This window comes from Periplaneta americana, chromosome 9, assembly GCF_040183065.1.
Source record: "Periplaneta americana isolate PAMFEO1 chromosome 9, P.americana_PAMFEO1_priV1, whole genome shotgun sequence".
NCBI classification, from domain to species: domain Eukaryota; kingdom Metazoa; phylum Arthropoda; class Insecta; order Blattodea; family Blattidae; genus Periplaneta; species Periplaneta americana.
This window is the reverse complement of record NC_091125.1, coordinates 132,910,361-132,934,380: the sequence shown is the minus strand read 5'-3', so window position 1 is coordinate 132,934,380 and position 24,020 is coordinate 132,910,361. Positions and strand designations below refer to the sequence as shown.

The following is a 24,020-nucleotide window of genomic DNA, read 5'->3' as shown; positions in this document are numbered from 1 at the left end:
TGGAAGAAGAGGAAGAAGTAGAAGTGGAAGAAGAGAAAGAAGTAGAAGTGGAAGGAGAGAAAGAAGTAGAAGTGATAGAAGGGAAAGAAACAGAAGATGAAGAAGATAAATAAGTAGAAGTGCGAGAAAGAAGTAGAAGTGAAAGAAGAGAAAGAAGTAGAAGTTGAAGAAGCAGAAGTGGAAGAAGAGGAAGAAGCAGGATTGTGACATGAGAAAGAAGTAGAATGTAAGAAGAGAAAGACGTGGAAGCGAGAGAAGAGAAAGAAGTAGAAGTAGAAGAAGAGGAAAAAGTAGAAGTGGGAGAAGAGGAAGAAGTAGAAGTGAGAGAGTAGGAAGAAGCAGAAATGGAAGTAGAGGAAGTATTTGGAGCATTAAGAGTTCGAGAAGAAAAATTATACATTTATTGAACTTTAATGAGAGGGAAGAGTTGAAGTTGAAAAGAAAGGAGAGTTGAAAAAGAAGAGCGAATATAAGAGGAGGATGTAGAAAGGGAATCCGAGAAATAGAAGAGGAAATAGAATAAAGAAGCAGAAACTGCAGAAGCAACGGATTAGCAGATACGAAAGGGGAATAACACGACGGAAAGGAAGTTAACGGAAATTAAGAAAAGCAAGTCGAAAGAGAAAAGTTATAACATAGCTAGCACAATAGGAAATAGGAGCATACATGCTGCAGTGCATAAGTAAACACGGGTTGCGTGTCGTTCTCCGACTGCAGGTGGAACGGCCCTGAGACGCGCTGCTTAGACGCTGGTCGCCCAGCGCTCAGCTGTTGAGTCAGTCGGACGCGGGCGGTTGCTGTGGCAACACAATGTGCACGTGAAGAGAGCAGCAGCGTGTCTGTGTGTTCTGCCGGTCGACATGTTCGGACATCGAGCCATCAAGTGAGTTAGTTGTCTCCAATCACCATATTTATTTAATTTTTGATATGTGTGAATCTTTTGTGTGACAGCGGTGTAACGTGTTCCATTGTTTCTTTTCATCGCATATTTCATTCGAAAAAACAGTGCTTGAACTTTATAGCAAGTGACTTAAAAAGCCAAATTTTAGGGAATTTCCACTAGTAAACACAGAAATTACATAAAATCTAGTGCTGAAGTTTGTTTTAGACGTTTTTATTTGGTGCTGTGGTGGTTACCATCGCGAGACTTCGAACTCTAGTTTCGCGGGTTCAAAACCGGCCGAAAGTCATGGATTTCAAAGGACGATAAAATTCTTATCAAAATTTCTTCCGAAGAATAAGTAAAAGTGTGATTCACGTGTCGTAGGTATTTGGCACGTGTTGTATATCTGTAGTGCTCGGGAAAAGTGACACGAGTCAGTTTCCACAAACCTTTTTTGATAATTTGACAACTTACGAAACATCTGTTCGCTTGGAAAAAATACATAGGTATTCCTCCCATTACAATAATTCATACAGAAAAAAATCAAATCGACATAAACCAGTGTAAGTTGTCAATAAATTATCAAAAAAGGTTTGTGGAAAATGACTTATGTTACTTTTCCCAAGCACTGTAGATATAATCACAGTCTAGTATATACAATCACGAAGCTCTATACATAGTAAATATGCAAACATTAGATAGTTGCTCACCACTAGGATCGCTAATATCGGTTCATTACAGGCAATGCAAAATAGTACTGGCACAGTCTATTGTTTCTAGCACCCTCAAAACTCAAGCTTCGTGACTGTATATAGTAGACTGTGATATAATCCTGTTCGTAATAGGGTACTCCGGGCAACATTTATCGACCATTTCTCAACCACGTTGAATTTCGATTCTGAATAACATCTACGTTTTCTTTACTTGGTTATTTAACGACGCTGTATCAACTATGAGGTTATATCGTCGATGGAATTGGTGATAGCGAGCTGATATTTGGTGAGATGAGACCGAGGATTCGCCATAGATTACCTGACATTTTCCTTATGGTTGGGGAAAACGTCGGAAAAAACCCAACGAGGTAATCAGCCCTAGCGAGAATCGAATCCGCACCCGATCGCAATTTCGGATCGGCAGGCAAGCGCCTTAGCCGAATGACTACTACTACTACTGAAGCTAAGTTATAAACAGTTATGAAACTGTGAATGTTATTAAAATGTATGAAGTTAAAATATAGCTTCAATGTAGCATTGTCTAAAAGAGAACAGAACATGAAAATATGTAAAATACACGGTGAAAAACTGCACTACAATGTTGTTAAATAATGAGTTAACCGACACCTTTCCGCTGCGATTAAAACCAGTGAAATAATTGTATAGGTAGGCATACGTAATAATAATGATAATAATAATAATAATAATAATAATAATAATAATACTTACGTCAGTTCTGTGAGTTTCGTGTTGTAGATTTACAGCATATAAAAATAACCCTTTCTAATATAGGGCTCCAGGCAAATTTATCGACCAATTCTCACCCAAGTTGAATTTAGACACTAAATGACCCCTACAGTTAAAAACGTCGAATAAAGTACTGTTCCTGTTATCACTGCTACTTTTACTACTTTTATTACTATTACTAATATCACTGCTACTATTACTACTACTATTATCATTGGTGCTACTATAACCACAAACTGCGAACTGCTACTACAACTACTATTATATTATTACTACTACCACTGCTACTATTATTATTATTATTATTGGTGAATATTACTTATGTCCCAACCAGTATAGGAACTTGATAAAATACCGCGAAAATGCCTTGGATTTATAGTATTGATTAGTAGAAATTGATGTGATCATTGGGAGAGCTGTAAGCCACTCAACCTGCCCTAAAATAAGTACCTTATTTACGAAAATCGTCGCGAGTGAATGAAGAATACGATCATATTTCTTTAATGTAACAGTGGGTTTCAGTATCGCCAACATACTAATAATACTACACACTTAATCAAACCTAACCTAATCTCTCTCATAATACTATACACTAATCAAACCTAACCTGTCAGACAGTACACACCTAACCTAACCTAACCTAACCTAACCTAACCTAACCTGTCACATAATACTACACACCTGTAGTAACATTCCTCACATTTAATATAATTTCGTTTGCATGTATTGCCGGCCCTGATTCTCGTGTCGGTAGCCATATAGTGGAAGTGGATCGTAATTCGAGACCGAGAAAGGAAATATGGCGACTTTCATAATAATTACATTTAGTTCGCCCAGTGTATATTTTGTGATATATTAAATGTGTTAATGTAGTAGGTAATAATTCTATATATACAGTACATTTGATACGTTTAAAAAAATGTGGATGTGATCAAAAAGTGCAAATAAAGTGAAACTGGAAAAGATCGAGAAGTACAGGGGAGAGAGAAAGTGTATAAGCAGACGTGAAGAATAAAATATAAGTAGGCTATTTATAGGAAGTGAGAATAGTGACAATGGATTAAGTGTAAGCAGAATAGTGAGAAAGTGAAAGTGAGCGCAAATAGGAATGAGAGAAAATAGTGAGAAAGGGTTAAGAGAAGTGAACAAGTGACAGCATAAAATTAGTACTAACATTTGAACGTTGGAACAGTAAATTAATATAAGAGAAAGATAGGAGAAAAGATCAAAGAACAAATAGGACAAATAATTAAATGTATGGGTGCTGAGCAATATGATAATTTATAGAGATAATTTGAAATTGAGAGTTTAGTGAATAGTAGTTAAAGGATAAAGGGGGTGTGAAAGTAGTATAGAATATTAGATATATTAGGATTAAGGAACAAATAGAGAATAGCAAATGAAATATAGGAGAAATACTGAAGGGGAGTTTGACCAAATAAGAAAAAAGGTACATAGTGTAATTGGGAGTATTGGTGTAGACGTGTACTGCAAATAATGTGTTATTGTAATAATATGTTAATGGTGGCACCGGATACAGAAATGTGAGGTACACCATTATATGTAAAGAAGTGCTGTGACGAAATATATCATATCATATATCATATCATATCATGTCATGTCATGTCATGTCATGTCATGTCATATATCATATATCATATCATATCATATCATATATCATATCATATCATATCACATCATATCATATCATATCATATCATATCATATCATATCATATCATATCATATCATATCATATATCATATCATATCATATCATATCATATCATATCATATCATATCATATCATATCATATATACAGTACAGTAAGAATTGAAATGTGTTGTGGTTGTGATAAAAGTATTGAAAATTGGTTTATGGCGCTACATTGGCAATGATAAAAGTGTGCAATATTCGTTCAGTGGCTGGTGGATACTTTATATTCACATTATTTTTACTGTTACCAATATCACTGCTACTGTTATTGGTATTGCTATTATTATTAATATTACTTACTTACAAATGGCTTTTAAGGAACCCGAAGTTTCATTGCCGCCCTCACATAAGCCCGCCATCGGTCCCCATCATGTGCAAGATTAATCTAGTCTGTATCATCATATCCCACCTCCCTCAAATCCATTTTAATATTATCCTCCCATCTACGTCTCGGCCTCCCTAAAGGTCTTTTTCCCTCCGGTCTCCCAACTAACACTCTATATGCATTTCTGGATTCGCCCATACGTGCTACATGCCCTGCCCACCTCAAACGTCTGGATTTTAAGTTCCTAATTATGTTAGGTGAAGAATACAATGCGTGCAGTTCTGTGTTGTGTAACTTTCTCCATTCTCCTGTAACTTCATCCCGCTTAACCCCAAATAATTTCCTAAGCACCTTATTCTCAAACACCCTTAACCCATGTTCCTCTTTCAGAGTGAGAGTCCAAGTTTCACAACCATACAGAAGAACCGGTAATATAACTGTTTTATAAATTCTAACTTTCAGATTTTTGGACAGCAGACTGGATGATAAGAGCTTCTCAACCGAATAATAACAGGCATTTCCCATATTTGTTCTGCGTTTAATTTCCTCCCGAGTGTCATTTATATTTGTTACTGTTGCTCCAAGATATTTGAATTTTTCCACCTCTTCGAAGGATAAATCTCCAATTTTTATATTTGCATTTCTACAATATTTTGTTCACGAGACATAATCCTATACTTTGTCTTTTCGGGATTTACTTCCAAACCGATCGCTTTACTTGCTTGAAGTAAAATTTCCGTGTTTTCCCTAATCGTTTGTGTATTTTCTCCTAACATATTCACGTCATCTGCATAGACAAGAAGCTGATGTAACACGTTCAATTCCAAACCCTGCCTGTTATCCTGAACTTTCCTAATGGCATATTCTAGAGCGAAGTTAAAAAGTAAAGGTGATAGTGCATCTCCCTGCTTTAGCCCGCAGTGAATTGGAAAAACATCAGATAGAAACTGACCTATACGGACTCCACTGTATGTTTCACTGAGACACATTTTAATTAATCGAACTAGTTTCTTGGGAATACCAAATTCAATAAGAATATCATATAATACTTCCCTCTTAACCGAGTCATATGCCTTTTTGAAATCTATGAATACCTGATATACTGTACCCTTATACTCCCATTTTTTCTCTATTATCTGTCGAATACAAAATATCTGATCAATAGTCGATCTATTACGCCGAAAACCGCACTGATGATCCCCAATAATTTCATCTACGTACGGAGTTAATCTTCTCAAAAGAATATTGGACAAAATTTTGTACGACGTCAACAAAAGTGATATTCCTCGAAAGTTACCACAGTTGGTTTTGTCCCCCTTTTTAAAAATAGGTACAATTATGGACTCCTTCCATTGTTCTGGTACAATTTCCTTTTCCCAAATAGCAAGTACAAGTTTATAAATTTCGCTATATAATGCACTTCCACCCTCTTGTATTAATATTACTAATATTAATGTTGCTACTATTACTACTACTGTACTATTGTCATTGGTGCTACTACAACCACTAACTGCGTACTGCCACTATCACTAATACATTTATAATTAACACTTGGTCCAATTACAACTACTGCTATTATTATTATTACTATTACTACAGCTACTCATATTTTGATCCCAATCACTCTAAAAATCCATCCAATGTCCTTGCCCCTCTAGTACTTGATTGAGATTCCTAGACGCAGATTCAATAAGATGTGGAAGAACTCTAACTCCTTATGAAGATGCTCCCAAGTATCTTGGCTGTGATTATTACTACTGTTACTACTAGTACTATTACTATTATATTACTACTGACACTGTTACTATTATTACTACTACTGTTACTACTCTTACTGCTAGTACTCTTGCTGTTATACTATGCTATTAGTATTACTATCATTCATACTAATATTGCTGCTAGTACTCTTGCTGTTATACTATGCTATTAGTATTACTATCATTCATACTAATATTGCTGCTAGTACTCTTGCTGTTATACTATGCTATTAGTATTACTATCATTCATACTAATATTGCTGCTAGTACTCTTGCTGTTATACTATGCTATTAGTATTACTATCATTCATACTAATATTGCTGCTAATGCTGCCACTGTAACTATTATTATTACTATTACTACTGCTACTATTTCTGCTGCTATTGCTACTGCTACTACTGTTTTTGGTACTAGGCCTGTTAGTACTACTGCTGTTACTACTCTTGCTGTCACTGCTATTATTGCTACTACTACTTTACTGTTGCCACTGGTGCTTTTATTGTTACTACCTCCACTATTATTGTTACTACTACCACCACTACTACTACTCCGCAACAGTCAATCGTGAATAGAAATAAATATACTAGTGACGCTAGAATGAGCAAGATACAACACGGAGAATAAGTAATACATTGTAAACGTACAGTGAAAAGGTAACGAAGTGCTAATTGAAGCTCTTAACCTCCTCAGTCCTAGCGTCTCTTATGGGATACATTAAACAGTACTTCTTTTAAAATCCCGCCATCTCTAGAAGAATGTTTTAAATTATCTTGAAACTATTTGACGATGTTTAGAAGAGACGGCAACACCACACAAATATGAATTTAACCAAATTAAGAGTAATTAATTTATATACCGGCCACACACGCTCCAAGATGGCTGTTTCTGGAAAGAAGGGGATGAAACGTAGGTAAATCACTGGATTGTTCATAATATTACAAAATTAAATAAGTAATATATTGAATGGGTTAAATGAAACATAGTTCTGTTTGATGGCACAATAAGATTCGTGCCTTAAAATTTGTACATATTACTAAAATTGAGAAATACAGTATATCTCCTACGTGAGACGTCAGTCTTCTAGATTTTAAAGTAAAAATTGTTACTTTGTGTCACATACTATAAAATTAAACTGAATATTCAATCTAAGTTAATGTAATTAATTTACAATACATTGAGTTCCAAGGTCTCCTATAGGATACATCAATTTTGAGTTACTTTCCCTATAGGATACATCACTTTTGAGTTACTTTCATTACTTATTTTTTCCCCTAATATTTTTCCTCAATACACAGTCTATTTGCAACACTATATTAAAATTTCATAGATGTCTGAATCCCAGAATTTTCCACAGGACTGAGAAGCTTAAGCTGAGGTGAGGAAGGCTTAATGTTTTGAAAAGAGCAGTTTACGATTTGTATATGCATAGAAATGGGCAGGCTTTTCACCTTGCAGCTAAACGCATACCCTCTCTGTCATGCATTGTTTACTGCAGCAAGGTGTGATAATTTCTCCACTTCCATTGCATTCCCTAAGAAAATGATTTTTAAAAATTTCTCTAAAAATTATACAATAATAATAATAATAATAATAATAATAATAATAATAATAATAATAATAATAATAATAATAATAATAATAATAATAATAATAATTTTCTTTGATTGAGATTCTGGCTGATATGTAGTCTTAGAAAAATGTTTTGTCGCACAAATACTTTACAAGTCCCAGAAAGGAGGCAGTGCGCATGATCAGGCACACAACTAAACAAAACTAATTTTATTACTTCAACTAGTCATTCTCTTGTGAACCAGGTCGTTCGTCCTCTGATCATGCGCACTGCATCCTTTCTGGGACTTACAAAGTACAGTATCTGTGCGACAAAACGTTTTTCTAAGACTGTAAAAGCTTGATTCAGGGATTTTGGTCCCTGTAAAAAATAAGTAGATAGACTAAGAGCGAGTTACTCATCACTGCTGGCGGGCTGGGTCACACAGGTCAGGCCGCACAGTCATAACACCTTCCTTCTTGAATAATTTCGAGGGAAAAATTGTTCCGGGGCCGGGTATCGAACCCGGGACCTTTGGTTAAACGTACCAACGCTTTCCCACTGAGCTACCCGGGAACTCTACCCGACACCGATCCAATTTTTCCCCCTATATCCACAGTGGGTAGCTCAGTGGGAGAGCGTTGGTACGTTTAACCAAAGGTCCCGGGTTCGATACCCGGTCCCGGAACAATTTTTCCCTCGAACTTATTCAAATTAACTTTACAGGGAGTTATTCCTGAAAGCTTAATTTGCATAATACACGTCACTGTATGTAACAGAAAACCACAATTTTAAGTCACACAGAGTTAGTGTGCACTCAAATGTTGGTTGCTTGACGGTTGACAGCCCACTTTGAGGTCTGTGGATATAGAGGAAAAATTGGATCGGTGTCGGGTAGAGTTCCCGGGTAGCTCAGTGGGAGAGCGTTGGTACGTTTAACCAAAGGTCCCGGGTTCGATACCCGGCACCGGAACAATTTTTCCCTCGAAATTATTCAAATGAACTTTACAGGGAGTTATTCCTGAAAGCTTAATTTGCACCTTCCTTCTTATCATGTCGCGGTACACTCCGTCTTAAAACACAATATTCTTCCACACGTCCCGTTATAACCACTACGTCTGTTGACTAAAAAATGTCATGATAACATATTTTCTTGACATGAGTGTTCCTCAGCTTCGAGCATACTGTGCCCCAACCAAGAGAAAGTCTCCGCCGGATGAGACGAAGGGGGGGGTAATGCTGTGAATGAATGTTGATGTCATAAGATGTCATAAGGTCACACACACGTGGGTACTCTTATCTCTATTGGCTAGCTCTCACAGCACAAACCATAACATTGATACAGACATATTGATACTACCCTAGTTACAAAATTAGATCACTGTTAATCTCCTGGTCTTTTAATCGCTTCATACAGGAAATAACATATGCAGGAGAGCGCATGGTTTTTAAACTGGCGTTATAATCGTAATATTATTTATCTACTTCGTTCCAATAGATGACGCAATAATAAGCACATTCCTTTCACGGTTGATCTCCTGGTTGGAGAACAGTAGATATTATTTTCATTATTCTTCTTTCCTCTTCCCCTCCTATGCACATTTGTGATTAAATTTCTTTCTTATGACGCAACACACAACTCGCTCACTAGACAAACAACCAAGGACAGGGGCCATTAACGCTGAATCGAGCTTTTGTACATATTTTTCACTCTGTATATCCAAACTTGCATGTGTATCCTAAACTGGCGGTAATATTATTTAGCAAGTTTGACAGCCTTTTTACCATCACCACCACCACCATAGTAATCAACAGTAACTCAAAGTACAGTAGGTGATCAAATTATTAGGGACACTTGGTAAAAGTAGGAATTTCATCTTCAAATTCACATAAAACACAAGTAATTTGGATTTTCTCATCTGGAAAAGCTTTATTACTCTAAATAGTGTTTCATAAACAATATTACTACATATTTAATTGTGTAATAATGAATATGGAATGAAATAGACAAGAAAACTAATATTTTGTCACACATCCCTTTGCAGCAATTACCAGCATTAACTCTCTTTGGCATACTAGAAATGCATTGGATACAATTGTTTTTAACTTCTTGGCCGTGATGCCACATATTGATCAGTTTTTCTATTAAAGGTTGTTTATTTGTAATAATTTCTGAATGAATTTGCCCCTTCATTAGCTCCCAAATATTTTCAATTGGATTAAGGTTCGGAGAGTTACCAGGCCAATCCAGAACCCTAATTTTGTTATCAGACTGGAATTTGTCACCTTATTTGCCTTGTGACAGGTCGCAGAGTCGTGCATGAACACATCTGGAAACCATTCACGGACTTGTGAAAGAAGCCGTTCCTTCAGAACCTTTATGTATTGATATTGTATCATCATTCCTTGAACAAAATACAGGTGACCATGACCACTAATCACAGACCATACCATGAGGCTTAGAGGATGTTTAACAGTCTTCATAATACAGTCATTATTGTACTTTCCATCTTTACGCCTTCTAACGAACACAGATTTGTCAGCAAGTATCTGTTTGGTAGATTCATCTGGAAACACACCTGAAAAAAGAAATAAACAGTAGGCCTACATAAAACACATTTGCACAAATTAAAATTGTGACTAACAAAGAAATCATGTGAATGACATACAACTCACTTTTTTCCAATCATCCACAGTCCAAGATTGATGCTGAGTTACCAGGCCAATCCAGAACCCTAATTTTGTTATCAGACTGGAATTTGTCACCTTATTTGCCTTGTGACAGGTCGCAGAGTCGTGCATGAACACATCTGGAAACCATTCACGGACTTGTGAAAGAAGCCGTTCCTTCAGAACCTTTATGTATTGATATTGTATCATCATTCCTTGAACAAAATACAGGTGACCATGACCACTAATCACAGACCATACCATGAGGCTTAGAGGATGTTTAACAGTCTTCATAATACAGTCATTATTGTACTTTCCATCTTTACGCCTTCTAACGAACACAGATTTGTCAGCAAGTATCTGTTTGGTAGATTCATCTGGAAACACACCTGAAAAAAGAAATAAACAGTAGGCCTACATAAAACACATTTGCACAAATTAAAATTGTGACTAACAAAGAAATCATGTGAATGACATACAACTCACTTTTTTCCAATCATCCACAGTCCAAGATTGATGCTGCTTTGCCCAAGAGAGACGCTTCTTCACCATGTATGGTTTCAGGAATGGTTTCTTGGTTTGAGTGCGACATGAAAACCCTAACTCTTTGATCCTCCGTCGGGTTGTCATAGGAGATATGTTGATTCCAGCATCTCTCATTGGCGCTTTTCTATGTAGAAGACTGTTAAACATCGTCTAAGCATCATGGTGTGGTTTGTGATTAGTGATCATCAACTGGTCGCCTGTATTTTGTTCAAGGAATGATGAAACAATATCAATACATAAAAGTTCTAAAGGAACGGCTTCTTTCACAAGTCCGTGAATGGTTTCCAGATGGTGATTTTGTGTTCATGCACGACCCTGCGCCCTGTCACAAGGCAAATAAGGTGACAAAATTCCTGTCTGATAACAAAATTAGGGTTCTGGATTGGCCTGGTAACTCTCCAGACCTTAATCCGATTGGAAATATTTGGGAGCTAATGAAGGGGCAAATTCATTCAGAAATTATTACAAATAAACAACCTTTAATAGAAAACTGAGCAATATGTGGCATCACGGCCAAGAAGTTAAAAACAATTGTATCCAATGCATTTCTAGTATGCCAAAGAGAGTTAAAACTGTAATTGCTGCAAAGGGATGTGTGACAAAATATTAGTTTTCTTGTTTATTTCATTCCATATTCATTATTACACAATTAAATATGTAATAATATTGTTATTTAGATTAATAAAGCTTTTCCAGTTGAGACAATCCAAATTACTTGTGTTTTATGTGAACTTGAAGATGAAATTCCTACTTTTACCAAGTGTCCCTAATAATTTGATCACCCACTGTATTCTTCTGACTATGTTACACAGAACCGATGGATATCTCTACATCCATAACTGATACAGTATGATAACTTAAGTCCCTTCCATAGTGTTGTTCTGAGAAAAAAGTTTCATGCAGTAGTTCTCAGTTTTTTAGTTAATTATTTAACGATGCTGTATCAACTACTAGGTTATTTAGCTTCAAATTGGTGATAGCGAGATGAAGTCCTCGCCATAGATTACCTGACATTCGCCTTACGGTTGGGGAAAATCTCGCAAAAATCTCAACCAGGTAATCAGTCAAGCGAGAATCGAACCCATGCTCGAGTGCAATTCCGGATTAGCAGCAAACGCGGCCGCTACTGAGCTGTCCCTGTGGTTTTCTACCTTCCTTCTGTGATGGTAACCGCTGTTACAAGTTAGGACAGAGAGGAGGAAAAACACTCCAAGAAAGCATTCTTCTATACCGACCTTTGTCAGAAATTTGTCTTAGACGTGACCAGGTTTTGAACTCGGATCCCCACCGTCAAAAAGCGGTGTTTAAGTTACTTGACAACTGTGAGAGATGTAAGAATCGACTAAGTTTTCTACGGTTTAACAACCTTCCTTTGCTCTGTAATTCTGTCATAACAGTAATCCAAGGAGATCAGTAAATATGTTTTCTATTTCTGTAGGTAGCGCCACATTCTGAAAGGTATACCGAGATGTTGACAAACGTTTAGGCAGAAACCGGAAACTTAAGTTTATAGTATAAAGTTGAGGTTCGTATTATCTGTTTATTTCATTCAGCTGTTGAATATCAACAGCGGACGGTTATATACAGTATATATACCAACACGTAAAAAAAGTTGAAAGATTTTGGATATTTAACCTGCTGTAAAAATAATGTAGAAGACAGGAAGTTCTCAAGTCAAGCATTTACCTATAACACGAATTCTAAATAAAGCTTGCAGTGTATATTGCTCATAACTTTCTACCTTATACATTTTGCGAAGTGTCTATTAAATATTTACTTCACGGGCATATTCAGCTACATTATAAGTAACATTGTACCACGTTTTTTAACTCAGGCAAACGAGCGGGCCCAGGTTCAAATCCTGCTTGGGACAAGTTACCTGGTTGGGTTTTTCCTCGACTCAATAGGAGCTAATACTGGGTAACTTTTGACGCTGGAGCCTGGATTCATTTCGCTGGAATTATCTTTTCTAATAAGAGTGCTGATAGTTTTCCGCTAATTTAATTGAACTTAACGAGCGTTTTTGTCATAATTTATTATTTTGAGACCGGAGGATAACTATTAGCTATCACGAAATCGTATCTGGCGAGATAATCACAATGCGAACAACTATTGTGAACAACTAAACGTTCGAGGTTATAATAATAAGATTAATAAGATCAAGAAAAATAGTCGAATCGAAGCAGAGATGATAGGAATCCTTGGAATACAAACAATTGAACATTTGAGGATATATAACAACACTTTATTTGAACTCTTTTATCATTGCTTATACATAATTTTGAACCTTTTAAACTGTAAACCATTTTTACTTATAACAATGAATTATACAATTATTGTATTATTGTTGCATGTTGAGATTGCAAGTCTGACGTAAACGTTTGGTTGCTGATACATTGAAACAGAGACGATACAAATAAAACAAATGAACGTATGAGAAAACAATCTATCACTTATTAATTTTGGACAGCACATTTTTTTTTTAACTATCAGTCTAGTTCGATCCTCATCGGTCGATGTAGCGTCAATAAGCTCATTCATTGGCTGAGAAACATTCGCTTGGGATTATACCTACATTTCACTTAGGCGTTGGTGCAGGTTTTATTTAAGTAGGTTATTTTACGCCGCTGTAAACCCGTCTTAGCCCAAACTCATTACAGATGTACAAATTGTTTATAAATGATTAAATAATGTTAATTATAGCCTATAGAAGTCTTGTTTATTGAGAATTCATGGAAAGTCATATTTACAAACGGACTGTAGGGGTGTCACCTGTAGGTGACATTGGGCAATAAATCTTATTGTCACATTTAATGACTGCAATATCATATTTTATTCAGTGGAGAATATTTAAAATAGCATATATGTAATAATACTACTGGATGAGACTGAATCGCTGGCTGGATGTCTGTATGGATCTTTCCCATAGAGCCACAACATACGCACGATATTTCGCCGGAATTCACAATATGTCAAGTCTTTTTGTATTGCATCTCTTCTTGATACTAACCACGCATTATGACAGGCTGCATCGAGATCAAATGCAAAATTGGGTACCACCATTTCGTTCCATGAAAGCTCACTTTCAAAGAATGAACATTTTCGTCAAATCTATCTACTCCTCCCATGTATTTGATGAACTATTCAATAACCGAAAGGCAATCCAATTGAATTTTGCTTCGTTTCCCTGCAATAACACTGACTCGATCTGCTTTCAAAATTGGAGTTACATTGTGTCAGTTTGAAGCAAGAGTGACAATATTATTATCATGCCATCGAACAACAGCATCATCCTGTATCACAACGAAAGATATTGCACCACGATTGCGCTTTTTCATGTGCTTAGCATCATTTTTCAACCACACACTTCCCCCTGGGTTTTTCTCTAATGGTTCCTGTTCCTCTATTTGTGTTCAGTAAGAACGGTCAACAACTTGAGACTTGTGAAGAAATTGTCAAAGTAAAAACTAAGGTGAAAAAGCTGCCGGTAATCTGCTTTCAAGTTCCAACACAACAGCAGCTACTAAGCCATATTCTGCTTGGCCTGTTTAGATCCTTGGTATGGTTCAAACGCAGCGAGATAGCCAAGACGTGTAGCTGCTGACCATAGTTTATATCCAAAACGCAATGGCTTTCCATGAATATGCTGATTGGCAATATGTCTCCCATAATAGGGAACATTGTTTCATGAATAGATTTGTGACTCGACCATACCTTTTCAGACTGTTGGACAAAATTATCATTTAGAATCTCGAAGCATCTTCGGACTTTACCAAATTCATAATTAGGAGGAAGATTGAAATTGTCCGAAAGATGTAAATATTTATGGTTTCTGTAAACCTACTTCTCCTCGTGGTATTGGATACAAGTTCATTGCGTACATCTGATTTTGTTTCGCAAAACATTGTTATGCTTTGGGGAGACATGTAGCCCGTCAGTAAGAGAATGGCAATGTAAACTTTTTATATCATTTTTGTCCAATTCAATAGAATGATTCTTTTGGAGGGCATAAAATTTTAACATTTTACACATGACAGCGAGTATTTCTTCACTGAACAGGAGCTCGAAACATTAGACAGGAGTAAGTTTTGATTCCTTATAATCTGTAAATGTTTCATCTACGTCGCCTCTTCCAGTTTTACAAGTAAAGATTTCTTCTTTGTCAGACCACTCTTTATTACGAAAAGAAATATTAGAAGTAGATTATTTTGTTTTTTTTCCTCTGCTGAAGTCTAATACTAGAAATAGATCGTCTTTCATCGCGAAAATGTTAGAATAACACTGTGTTCTTTCGTAAACCATAATTATTTCTTCCATGTATATTCATATCTGAATTCGGTAGTTTGTTTTTGTCTGTTGAAACTTGAGTGTTTATTTCCTCAATATAAGAATTGGACATTGTTATCTCGTCAACTGTTGATGGTCTCGGGTTATTTCCTTCATCATTATCTATTAGTACGTCATTGGCAGAAGTAACATTGACTTCAAATGTAGATCTGAGTATTCTTCCTGGAAGATAGTTGATGTCACTAGTTGTTTCGTCACCACTTTCCTAATCGATAACTGGTCAATCAGCTGCTGGAAATATGGTAATATCACTTACAGACGATACTCCAACTGTATCTTCGTCCATAATCTCCAGTATTTCATACAGTCAGACTATAGAAGAAAAATAAGTAACATAACTATACTAATATAATGAGATCGGACGTTCAATATATCTGACCAATGTCACCTGGAGGTGACATGACACTTTGTAGTCCCTATATACACTATATGCACCTTTTTTTTACTTATTTATGAAAATTGCATATAAAATATCAATAGTTTAGTAATGTATATCTGGCAACAAAAATAAAACTACTTAACTCTTAGTTCTATTTTCACAAGCCATTATGTGAAATGCGCACAAAGTTGAGATTCTTCTGCATCCACGCTGATGTTTTCTTCTCTACTGCTGCAGATTTACGAGCTAGTCGCCAAAAATGGTTGAAATTCAGTTACCAAATGTCTATTAAGGCATTGTCGACGGCGATTTATGTTTAAATATATTTATTGGTAATTTTGGACAGCTTATTAGGGAGCGTCACCTGTAGGTGACATTGGGACATCAAGAGTTAACATCATAGGCTATTTAGCGTCTGAATGAGATGAAGGTGATAATGCCAGTAAAATGAGTCCAGGATCTAACACCGAAAGTTACCCAGCATTTGCTCAAATTGGGTTGAGGGAAAACCCAGGAAAAAAACTCAACCAGGTAATTTGCCACGCCCGGAATTCGAACCAGGGCCACTTTGTTTCGAGGCCAGACGCGCTAACCATTACTCCAGAGGTGTGAACTTGGTGCAGATTCTAGGAATCCGTATTGTTACTTGGGTTGCTTTTATTTTGGAAGACATGGTCGATTCTTGACAGCTAATGTGAGCAATTTTATATATTTTTTTAGATTATTTATTTTGAGTTTACTGCCTTACTTAGAATTCGCAATTTTATCTTCTGTATATTTCTTCCTATGACCATGCTCTTCGTCTTATTTGCATTTAAACGTCCGGAATCTTTTACCGTGGAAAGACTCATCATGCCATGTTTGCAGTTTTTCTTGGGAAAGATAAATGCAGTAGCTTCCAGTTGCTTTCCGCACACCACTTTCTTTCACATCTTAAAAAGGGCCCCAGCGTGGAGGTGAGGAGAATGGATTTGACTGATTAGGCCCTCCGGACTTCACTGAAATTCACCGCAAGGGTAAATATTAGTTCTGTCAGGGTTTTTTGACCCGATCAGAGACCGGGAAATCCCAATTAGCCTTTGCTTCCCATTTTGAACGATATTAAATATTAATTCCTTTATTGTTTCAATGGTTCTCAACTTTCAGTCTCAGGATGCATAGCAACCTACTTACATTTTGTGCTAGTCGTCGTGTTTTGTGTTGTATTTTGTTTCCAGCCTCATATGTGAGAAATATCTGCAGTATCTATCGAGAATGGCTCTCAGATACATACTGTATGTATGCAAAGTACAGGAAATCGGTAGAACCAGAAGCAGATGACCTGTAAATTTTCTCCGGAGCCCTATTCATTGAGGAACATGGTTATTTCATTTGCCGTATAGGCCTTTATATGCCTTGTATCCGTGTGTGATATTGTGTTGGTATTTATTACGTGAGATTGTGTTTTCCGTATTAGTATGTGTTAGGTCTATATTACACTATCAAATTTCTGTGTCACAGAAGTTTGATAAAATATATTTGATAAAATCTTTTACAGCATAATATAGCATCTTTTATCACGTCCAGCTGTGACATAGTTCTGTGATAAAAGTTAGTCATCATCATACCTTTGATAAAATCTGTGACTAAGAAGAAAGAAAATGGCGGACATGAAGTACATATGGTCTGTGAAAACTACAAAACTTTTAATTTCACATTATGAATAACATGAAATGTTTCATCATCCATTACCAGTATTAAGTACTTAGTATAGAATTTCACATTTTCACACTGAAGTTCTCTCAGTAGAGTTTTATGGAGTATTTTTGCAGCTTTTCTCCCTGCCCATTCTCTAACCCAAATACGTTTTTTCTTTGGTTTATTCTTTAGTTTAATGCAATAACCATTACTCTACTTAAGGTACATCTACAAAGTTCTACTTTTCTTTCAGCTTTACACATTCAAGCAATGCATGCAAGATTGATATTTAATATTAATTAATATTTATTAATAGTGAAGATGACGTACAAAACGGCACACCGTGTAGACACAAAATCTTCATGCATATTAATTCAACGTTCAATTTCAACTTGATTCTATCAATATTATTCCCGTATTGAATGCGTAAACACATGGAAAATTGAACAATGTAGATGCAGCTCTACAGTTGCAACATGCTAGACTTGTGGATCCATTATTAGAACTGTGATAAAAGATGTGATAAATGCTTTGATATAGTGTAATATACTCAAAATCTTACATTTGATCATATACATCTCATCAAAAGTTTTATCATATTTTGTGCGCGATCGTTCGTATTTGCTTGGTTTCCGCACAAAACCAATCCGCGGAAAGTGTAAAATTCCACATTCAGTATTCCCAACCTAATACACATGACAATTTTCCTCTTCTTACCGCTTAAGTTACATATTAATTTTACTGCTTTAGGCTTTTAACATATTATTTTTAGAGACGTTCAATATAGTAATAATTATAAATTGGAAACTCACCACTGCAATTTCACCTAAATTTCAATGTTAATTATTGTTTTTAAATATTTCCAAAAATTAAGTAAACTCTACATCTCCACTAAAGTTACTGCATTCGTGATGCAAGTAACATTAAGGAAGCCGTGAAAAAATCAACAAGATTCCAGATGCCGATGTTATTACTGCAATATGTTACATAAATAATATTGTTAAAATATTAAAATGAAAAATAAATCATAACATAACCTTACCGTTTGTTTTAAGTTCGCATTTATAGACTGGGAGGAAAAAAGACAGACGTATATCACGGCCTGCTGGAGTATAGTAAACACAGAAAACATTCTAAAGCAACAATGTTGAAGATAGATATTTTTGTTTTACAAATTTGCCGTCATTGAACAGAAACCAAGATGGAGATTTCATTGCAACTAATTAGAAATTCCTCTTTCAGATATGTAATGAACGATCTTCGCACAAAATAATGTACGATACACGAGCGGTATGTTTTCTTTCAATTCTCGGAAATTAAAAAAGCTCAACTACGTTTCGCTTTTTCAAACTTTTCCTCGAACATGAAAACTTCAACATACCGCTCTTGTAACGCATATTACTATTGTGACACAGAAATTTGATAGTGTAATATAGGCCTTGGTATTTGTATATTTTGTATGTTTGTGCTTGTCATTTATACTCATGAGGGATTGTGTGTTAGTGTTTTTATGTGTACATACGTGCAAGTGAGTCGATCTGAAGATATCGATGAACGCATATGGCTGTTGTTTGTTCTCGAACAATGCTCTCTATATCCGGCTTTCGCCTACGAGGGGCTCAGTCCACCTGTACTTTAGGGGCGTGTCACTCCACAAATAGGGCTGGAGTAAATCACGCCCGACTTGATGTGTGCTCGACACCTGCCAGTTTTGTTTACACGTGGATATGAATCCTGCTGAATAGCAGTTCGAAGTTGTCCTCTGCTATAAACGTTCTGCACCACACGGCTATCGACCTTACATGAATTACGAGATCAGAGTTTTTATTTTAATTCCAAATCACTGATGGATGCACAGTGCATGTACTTATGCATGCATGTATGAGACCTAAGCTGTAACGTATTCAGCTGTTGGATCATGCTTCATTCCCCTGTAGATAATTACTAGATTCTCGAATGGAATAAGTAGATCTATGGGACAGGTGGTCTGTTAGTGCTTCAGTCTGTCATTTCATTCAACTATTACTTTACTAGTACCGTATCATGTGTCGTGTTTGGCCTAGCCTTACTGACAGTCTTTTTCATCGAATAGACTCGAGTTCTATGCTTGAAACATTCTGTTAATATTTTTGTGATAGAGGTGAACTTTTTCCTATTTGAATTTACACTGCCACTTTCTTAGGGTGTGATCCCATCAGTAAACTCATCGCTAAATTAAGAAAAGAATCCATATTCTAGGAATGATAATGATTTTATTTATTTGTTCAAACTTCACCGCAACAGAAGAAAGCTTTCACTTACTATTATTATTATTATTATTATTATTATTATTATTATTATTATTATTATTATTATCATTATTATTATTATTATAGGTGGCTTACATTGATGCAATATATAGTGCATACATTTTATCTTTCCACGCTCGCCGAAGTAGAGGGAAAGCGGCAATGCACAGCGCAGCTGTACACATGTGAGGGTCGAAACATAAAATGTATCCACTGTATATATAAAACACGTAAGAGTGGGAAATAACGTAAACAAAAGAAAGAAAGAAGGAAGGAAAGATGCTATATATTAGAATATCCAGACTACAGATAAGTTATATATTCGAGTTTCGATCGTACTACTACTACTACTACTACTACTACTACTACTACTACTACTACTACTACTTAGAAATGACTTTTAGAAAACCCGGAGGTTTATTGCCGCCCTCACATAAGCCCGCCATAGGTCCCTATCCCGAGCAAGATTAATCCAGTCCCTACCATCATATCCCACCTCCCTCAAAATCCATTTTAATATTATCCTACCATCTACGTCACGGCCTCCCCAAAGGTCTACTATTATTACAAATGGCTTTTAGAGAACCCGGAGGTTCATTGCCGCCCTCACATAAGCCTGTCATCGGTTCCTATCCTGAACAAGATTAATCCAATCCCTACCATCATATCCCACCTCCCTCAAATCCATTTTAATATTTTCCTTCTATCTTACGTTTCGGTCTCCACAAACTTCTACTACTACTACTACTACTACTACTACTACTACTACTACTACTACTACTACTACTACTACTAATAATAATAATAATAATAAGAATAAGAATAAGAATAAGAATAAGAATAAGAAGAAGAAGAAGACGAAGAAGAAGAGCAGGAGGAAGAAGGAAGAACAATTGTATACATCTGAAATCTGATAGTGTAATCTGTTATTAATAAGCGATGTACGCAAAGGGGGGAAAAGGAACTGACCACCCTATCCCATTATCCCATGTCTTGGTTGCCTCATGAGTGATGCCTTATTGGTGTCACGAGGTTAAAACTTATCCTCAGACAATTAACAAAATATAATACAATAATAATAATAATAATAATAATAATAATAATAACAATAATAATAATAATATCTGAAATAGAAGAGCAAGGCATCACTATATAAAAAATATACTGATTGTTAACTTCAGCCAAGCCCCGATATTTCATTTCCACTGTCCTGGACAAATAGTTCCAGTTCATCAGTCTGAGAGACCTTTTGAGAACTTAAGAATGAATTTTGCCAAGACAAAGCTCTAGTGACATTTACCATGACAACGCACGGGCGAGGCTGTGATGACAACATGACATTGGTACATGAATGGGAAGTCCTTGTCGAGACAGCACAAAGTTCGCTGCCATAGCGACAGCAGATGCTGATTGTTGCGAGTTCTAATGTTACCAGCTGACAGCCCGTTATGCTAGACTCACTTCCTCATCGCCAGATCCCACAGCTACAGAATGGCTTCCACACGTCCACGCGCCGGCGGGCGGCCGTCTCAATCATTAGTAGAGGTGGTGCATCTTCACAATTACGATGAATGCGAAATATACGCAAATGATATCAAAATACGTAATTTTATGTTTAAAGTTTAAAAGCATGTTAAGTTCAGTGTGTCCCAAAAGTCATGGTGGGGTTTGAGACGATTATATTTTTGAATGAATAGAGATATAAGTGTTTAGGTGAGGGGTTTGGACTTTTTCCATTGCTGGTTGTCACAATAAAAAATTAAGACAACGTTTCGAAGGGTGGTTCTCTCTTCGTCTTCAGGTGGAAAGAAGGAGAGAAAGGAAAAAACCTACTGTTGGGATCGTTACGTACAGGTATTCTGTATGACTGATCGATTGATTCCTGGCTTCGGTATATATAATATATAATATAATCTGAAGCGTCGGCCTCGGTAGCGTAGTCGGTGTAGCGCTGGACTTCTGTGCTCGAAGTTGCGGGTTCGATCCCGGCCCAGGTAGATGGCATTTAAGTGTGTTTAAATGCGACAGGCTCATGTCAGTAGATTTACTGGCATGTAAAAGAACTCCTACGGGACAAAATTCCGTCACATCGGTGACGCTGATATAACCTCTGCAGTTGCGAGTGTCGTTAAATAAACCATTATTTTAAAAAAATTAACATGGTGGAAGAAAAAAATTAACTTTTTGTGTCTGTCCCCGTGAGAATGTTTGCTTGTAAGTAAATTTAGGCGGCTCATTTATTTTTTTCTGAAACTGTACAAAGAGTTATTTATTTATTTATTTATTTATTTATTTATTAATTCATTCATTCATTCTGGTGTAGTTAAGGCCATCAGGCCTTCTCTTCCACAACACCAGGAATACAAATACAATAATAGAAATAAACAGAAAAAATACACTACATACAAAGTAAAGCTACAAAAGAAATAAAGAGGGAGAGAAAAAAACATTATAAACAAAGTAAAGCCACACAAAAATATACACAGGTTGCAGTCACACAAACTTTAAATGGGTGATTAAGTATCATAATTAATTGTATCCTAATTAACTAACATAAACAAGAAACTTGCAATTTTAATCTAGATTTAAAAAGATAAAGGAAAAAAAAACACAAACCAATACTTCTAGCAATACGGTACCTAAAAAACATTAACTAAGACAAAATTTTCCAATTTAATTTTGAATTGTGATAAAGTCCGGCAGTCCCTGACGTCATTAGGTAACGAATTCCAGAGGCGAGGTATTTCTACAGTATAGGAAGATGAGTATAAAGACTTTCTATGATGAGGGATAGAAAGAAGTGCTTGATGTCGGTTTCGAAGAGTTGTAATAAATTGAAAGCGCGATAACAGATAATTCGGAGTATAAGTATGCGTGATTCTAAATAGAAGAGACAGTGAATGTATTGTTCTTCGTTCCTTCAGACGCACCCATGAAAGTAACTGGAGGAAAGGTGTTATATGATCAAATTTACGAGTATTGCAGATGAATCGTGGAAGAAAGAAAAGAACTGTGAAAGAAAAGAAAAAATAAATGGAAAAAAGAAAGTAACGAGTGGAAGAATAAGAGAAAGGAAATTAAATAAATATAGAATGAGCTATTCAAGGGAACAAGAAGGGGAGAAAGATGGTAGAGGAGATTAAAATGAGATAAAGGAAGAGATGAGAAGAGAAGAAAAGAGAAGAGAAGAAGTGAAAAAAGTAAGGAAGGAAGAAGGAAACAGAAAAGGAAGAAAATGATCATAAAGATCACAAGGCAGGAAAGAAGAACGCTTTGCAGTGCGATACTCCACAGCTGAAGCTCATTCATTGTTGATTGTTTATCGATGAATGAGATCCGTTTATCTTCATTCAAGAGTCTGGTTACAGAGCGGCACGGCACAGTCAAACATATCGTCCGAGTGTTGAACCCGGAGTTTCGGAGAACTTCAAACGCTCGTCACGTAGCGACCAAGAATGAAACAAAACACTGCGAGACGCTTAAATGGGAGTGAATGTTGTTTACACCACCCAGTCAGTCTCATGTTATCACCAGTCTGCTAACTAAAATATTGTTGCTAGGCTACGAAATGAAGTGGCAGAAGAAAATCTCTGGTAAGTCCATATATCTAAGTTGGAATTTTCAAGTTAAAGAAACGATAAAAAAAATCTGTTACTCCATTCACTGTTTGAATCGCTTGAGAAACTTCTTGCCCCTGCAACTAAAACTTACCCTAGTACAAACCTTAATAATGCCGCACTTCGATTATTGTGACGTTTTGTTAAGTGACCTAAGTTCTGAACTGTCAGTCAAGTTACAGCGAGCTCAGAATATGTGCGTCAGATACGTGTGCAACATCCGACGATATGATCACATATCACCGTCCTTCGCAAGTCTTTCGTGGCCCCGACTTAAAGAACGCAGAACTTTACACTCTTTGTCTTTACTCTTTCGAATTCTGCACACCTCAACACCAAATTACCTTTCGTCTCGTTTCTCTTATCTATACTCTAACCACGACGTAAACACCAGATCACTTATCAGTGGCACGCTAAGTATACCTCTTCATAGAACATCTTGTTATTCATCATCTTTTACAGTATCCACCTCGCGTCAATGGAATTCCTTGTCACAAAGTATGAGGGGCTGCAAGACAATAAACACCTTTAAAACAGCTTAAAAGATAAACTTATTAGCATTTCACTCCAATCATACAGATTTAAACTATCACTGACTACATTGTTACTTCTTTCTTTAGACATCATCCTGATAGTGCTGTATTTTCAAAATTGTCTCATAATAATCTCTTTCTATTTTTAATATTATTTGAAATATATTAACATTCTATGTATTTTTACTTTAATTCTGCTACACAGTTTATTTCAGTGTTTAATTAATAGTTCATAGTACTCGTATTTTGTTGTTTAATTCGTAAATAACTCTT

General features: G+C 36.1%; 1 protein-coding gene across 1 annotated transcript in view; it reads left to right on the top strand.

The window, feature by feature from the left end:
* The first annotated feature begins 735 nt into the window (after positions 1-735).
* Positions 736-24,020, top strand: part of LOC138706534 (uncharacterized) — a 112,701-nt gene continuing 89,416 nt past the window's right edge. The window contains exon 1 of the mRNA XM_069835932.1: positions 736-883. Coding sequence (XP_069692033.1) covers positions 861-883 — 23 coding nt within the window. The 5' untranslated portion in view covers positions 736-860. The remainder of the gene's footprint in view (positions 884-24,020) is intronic.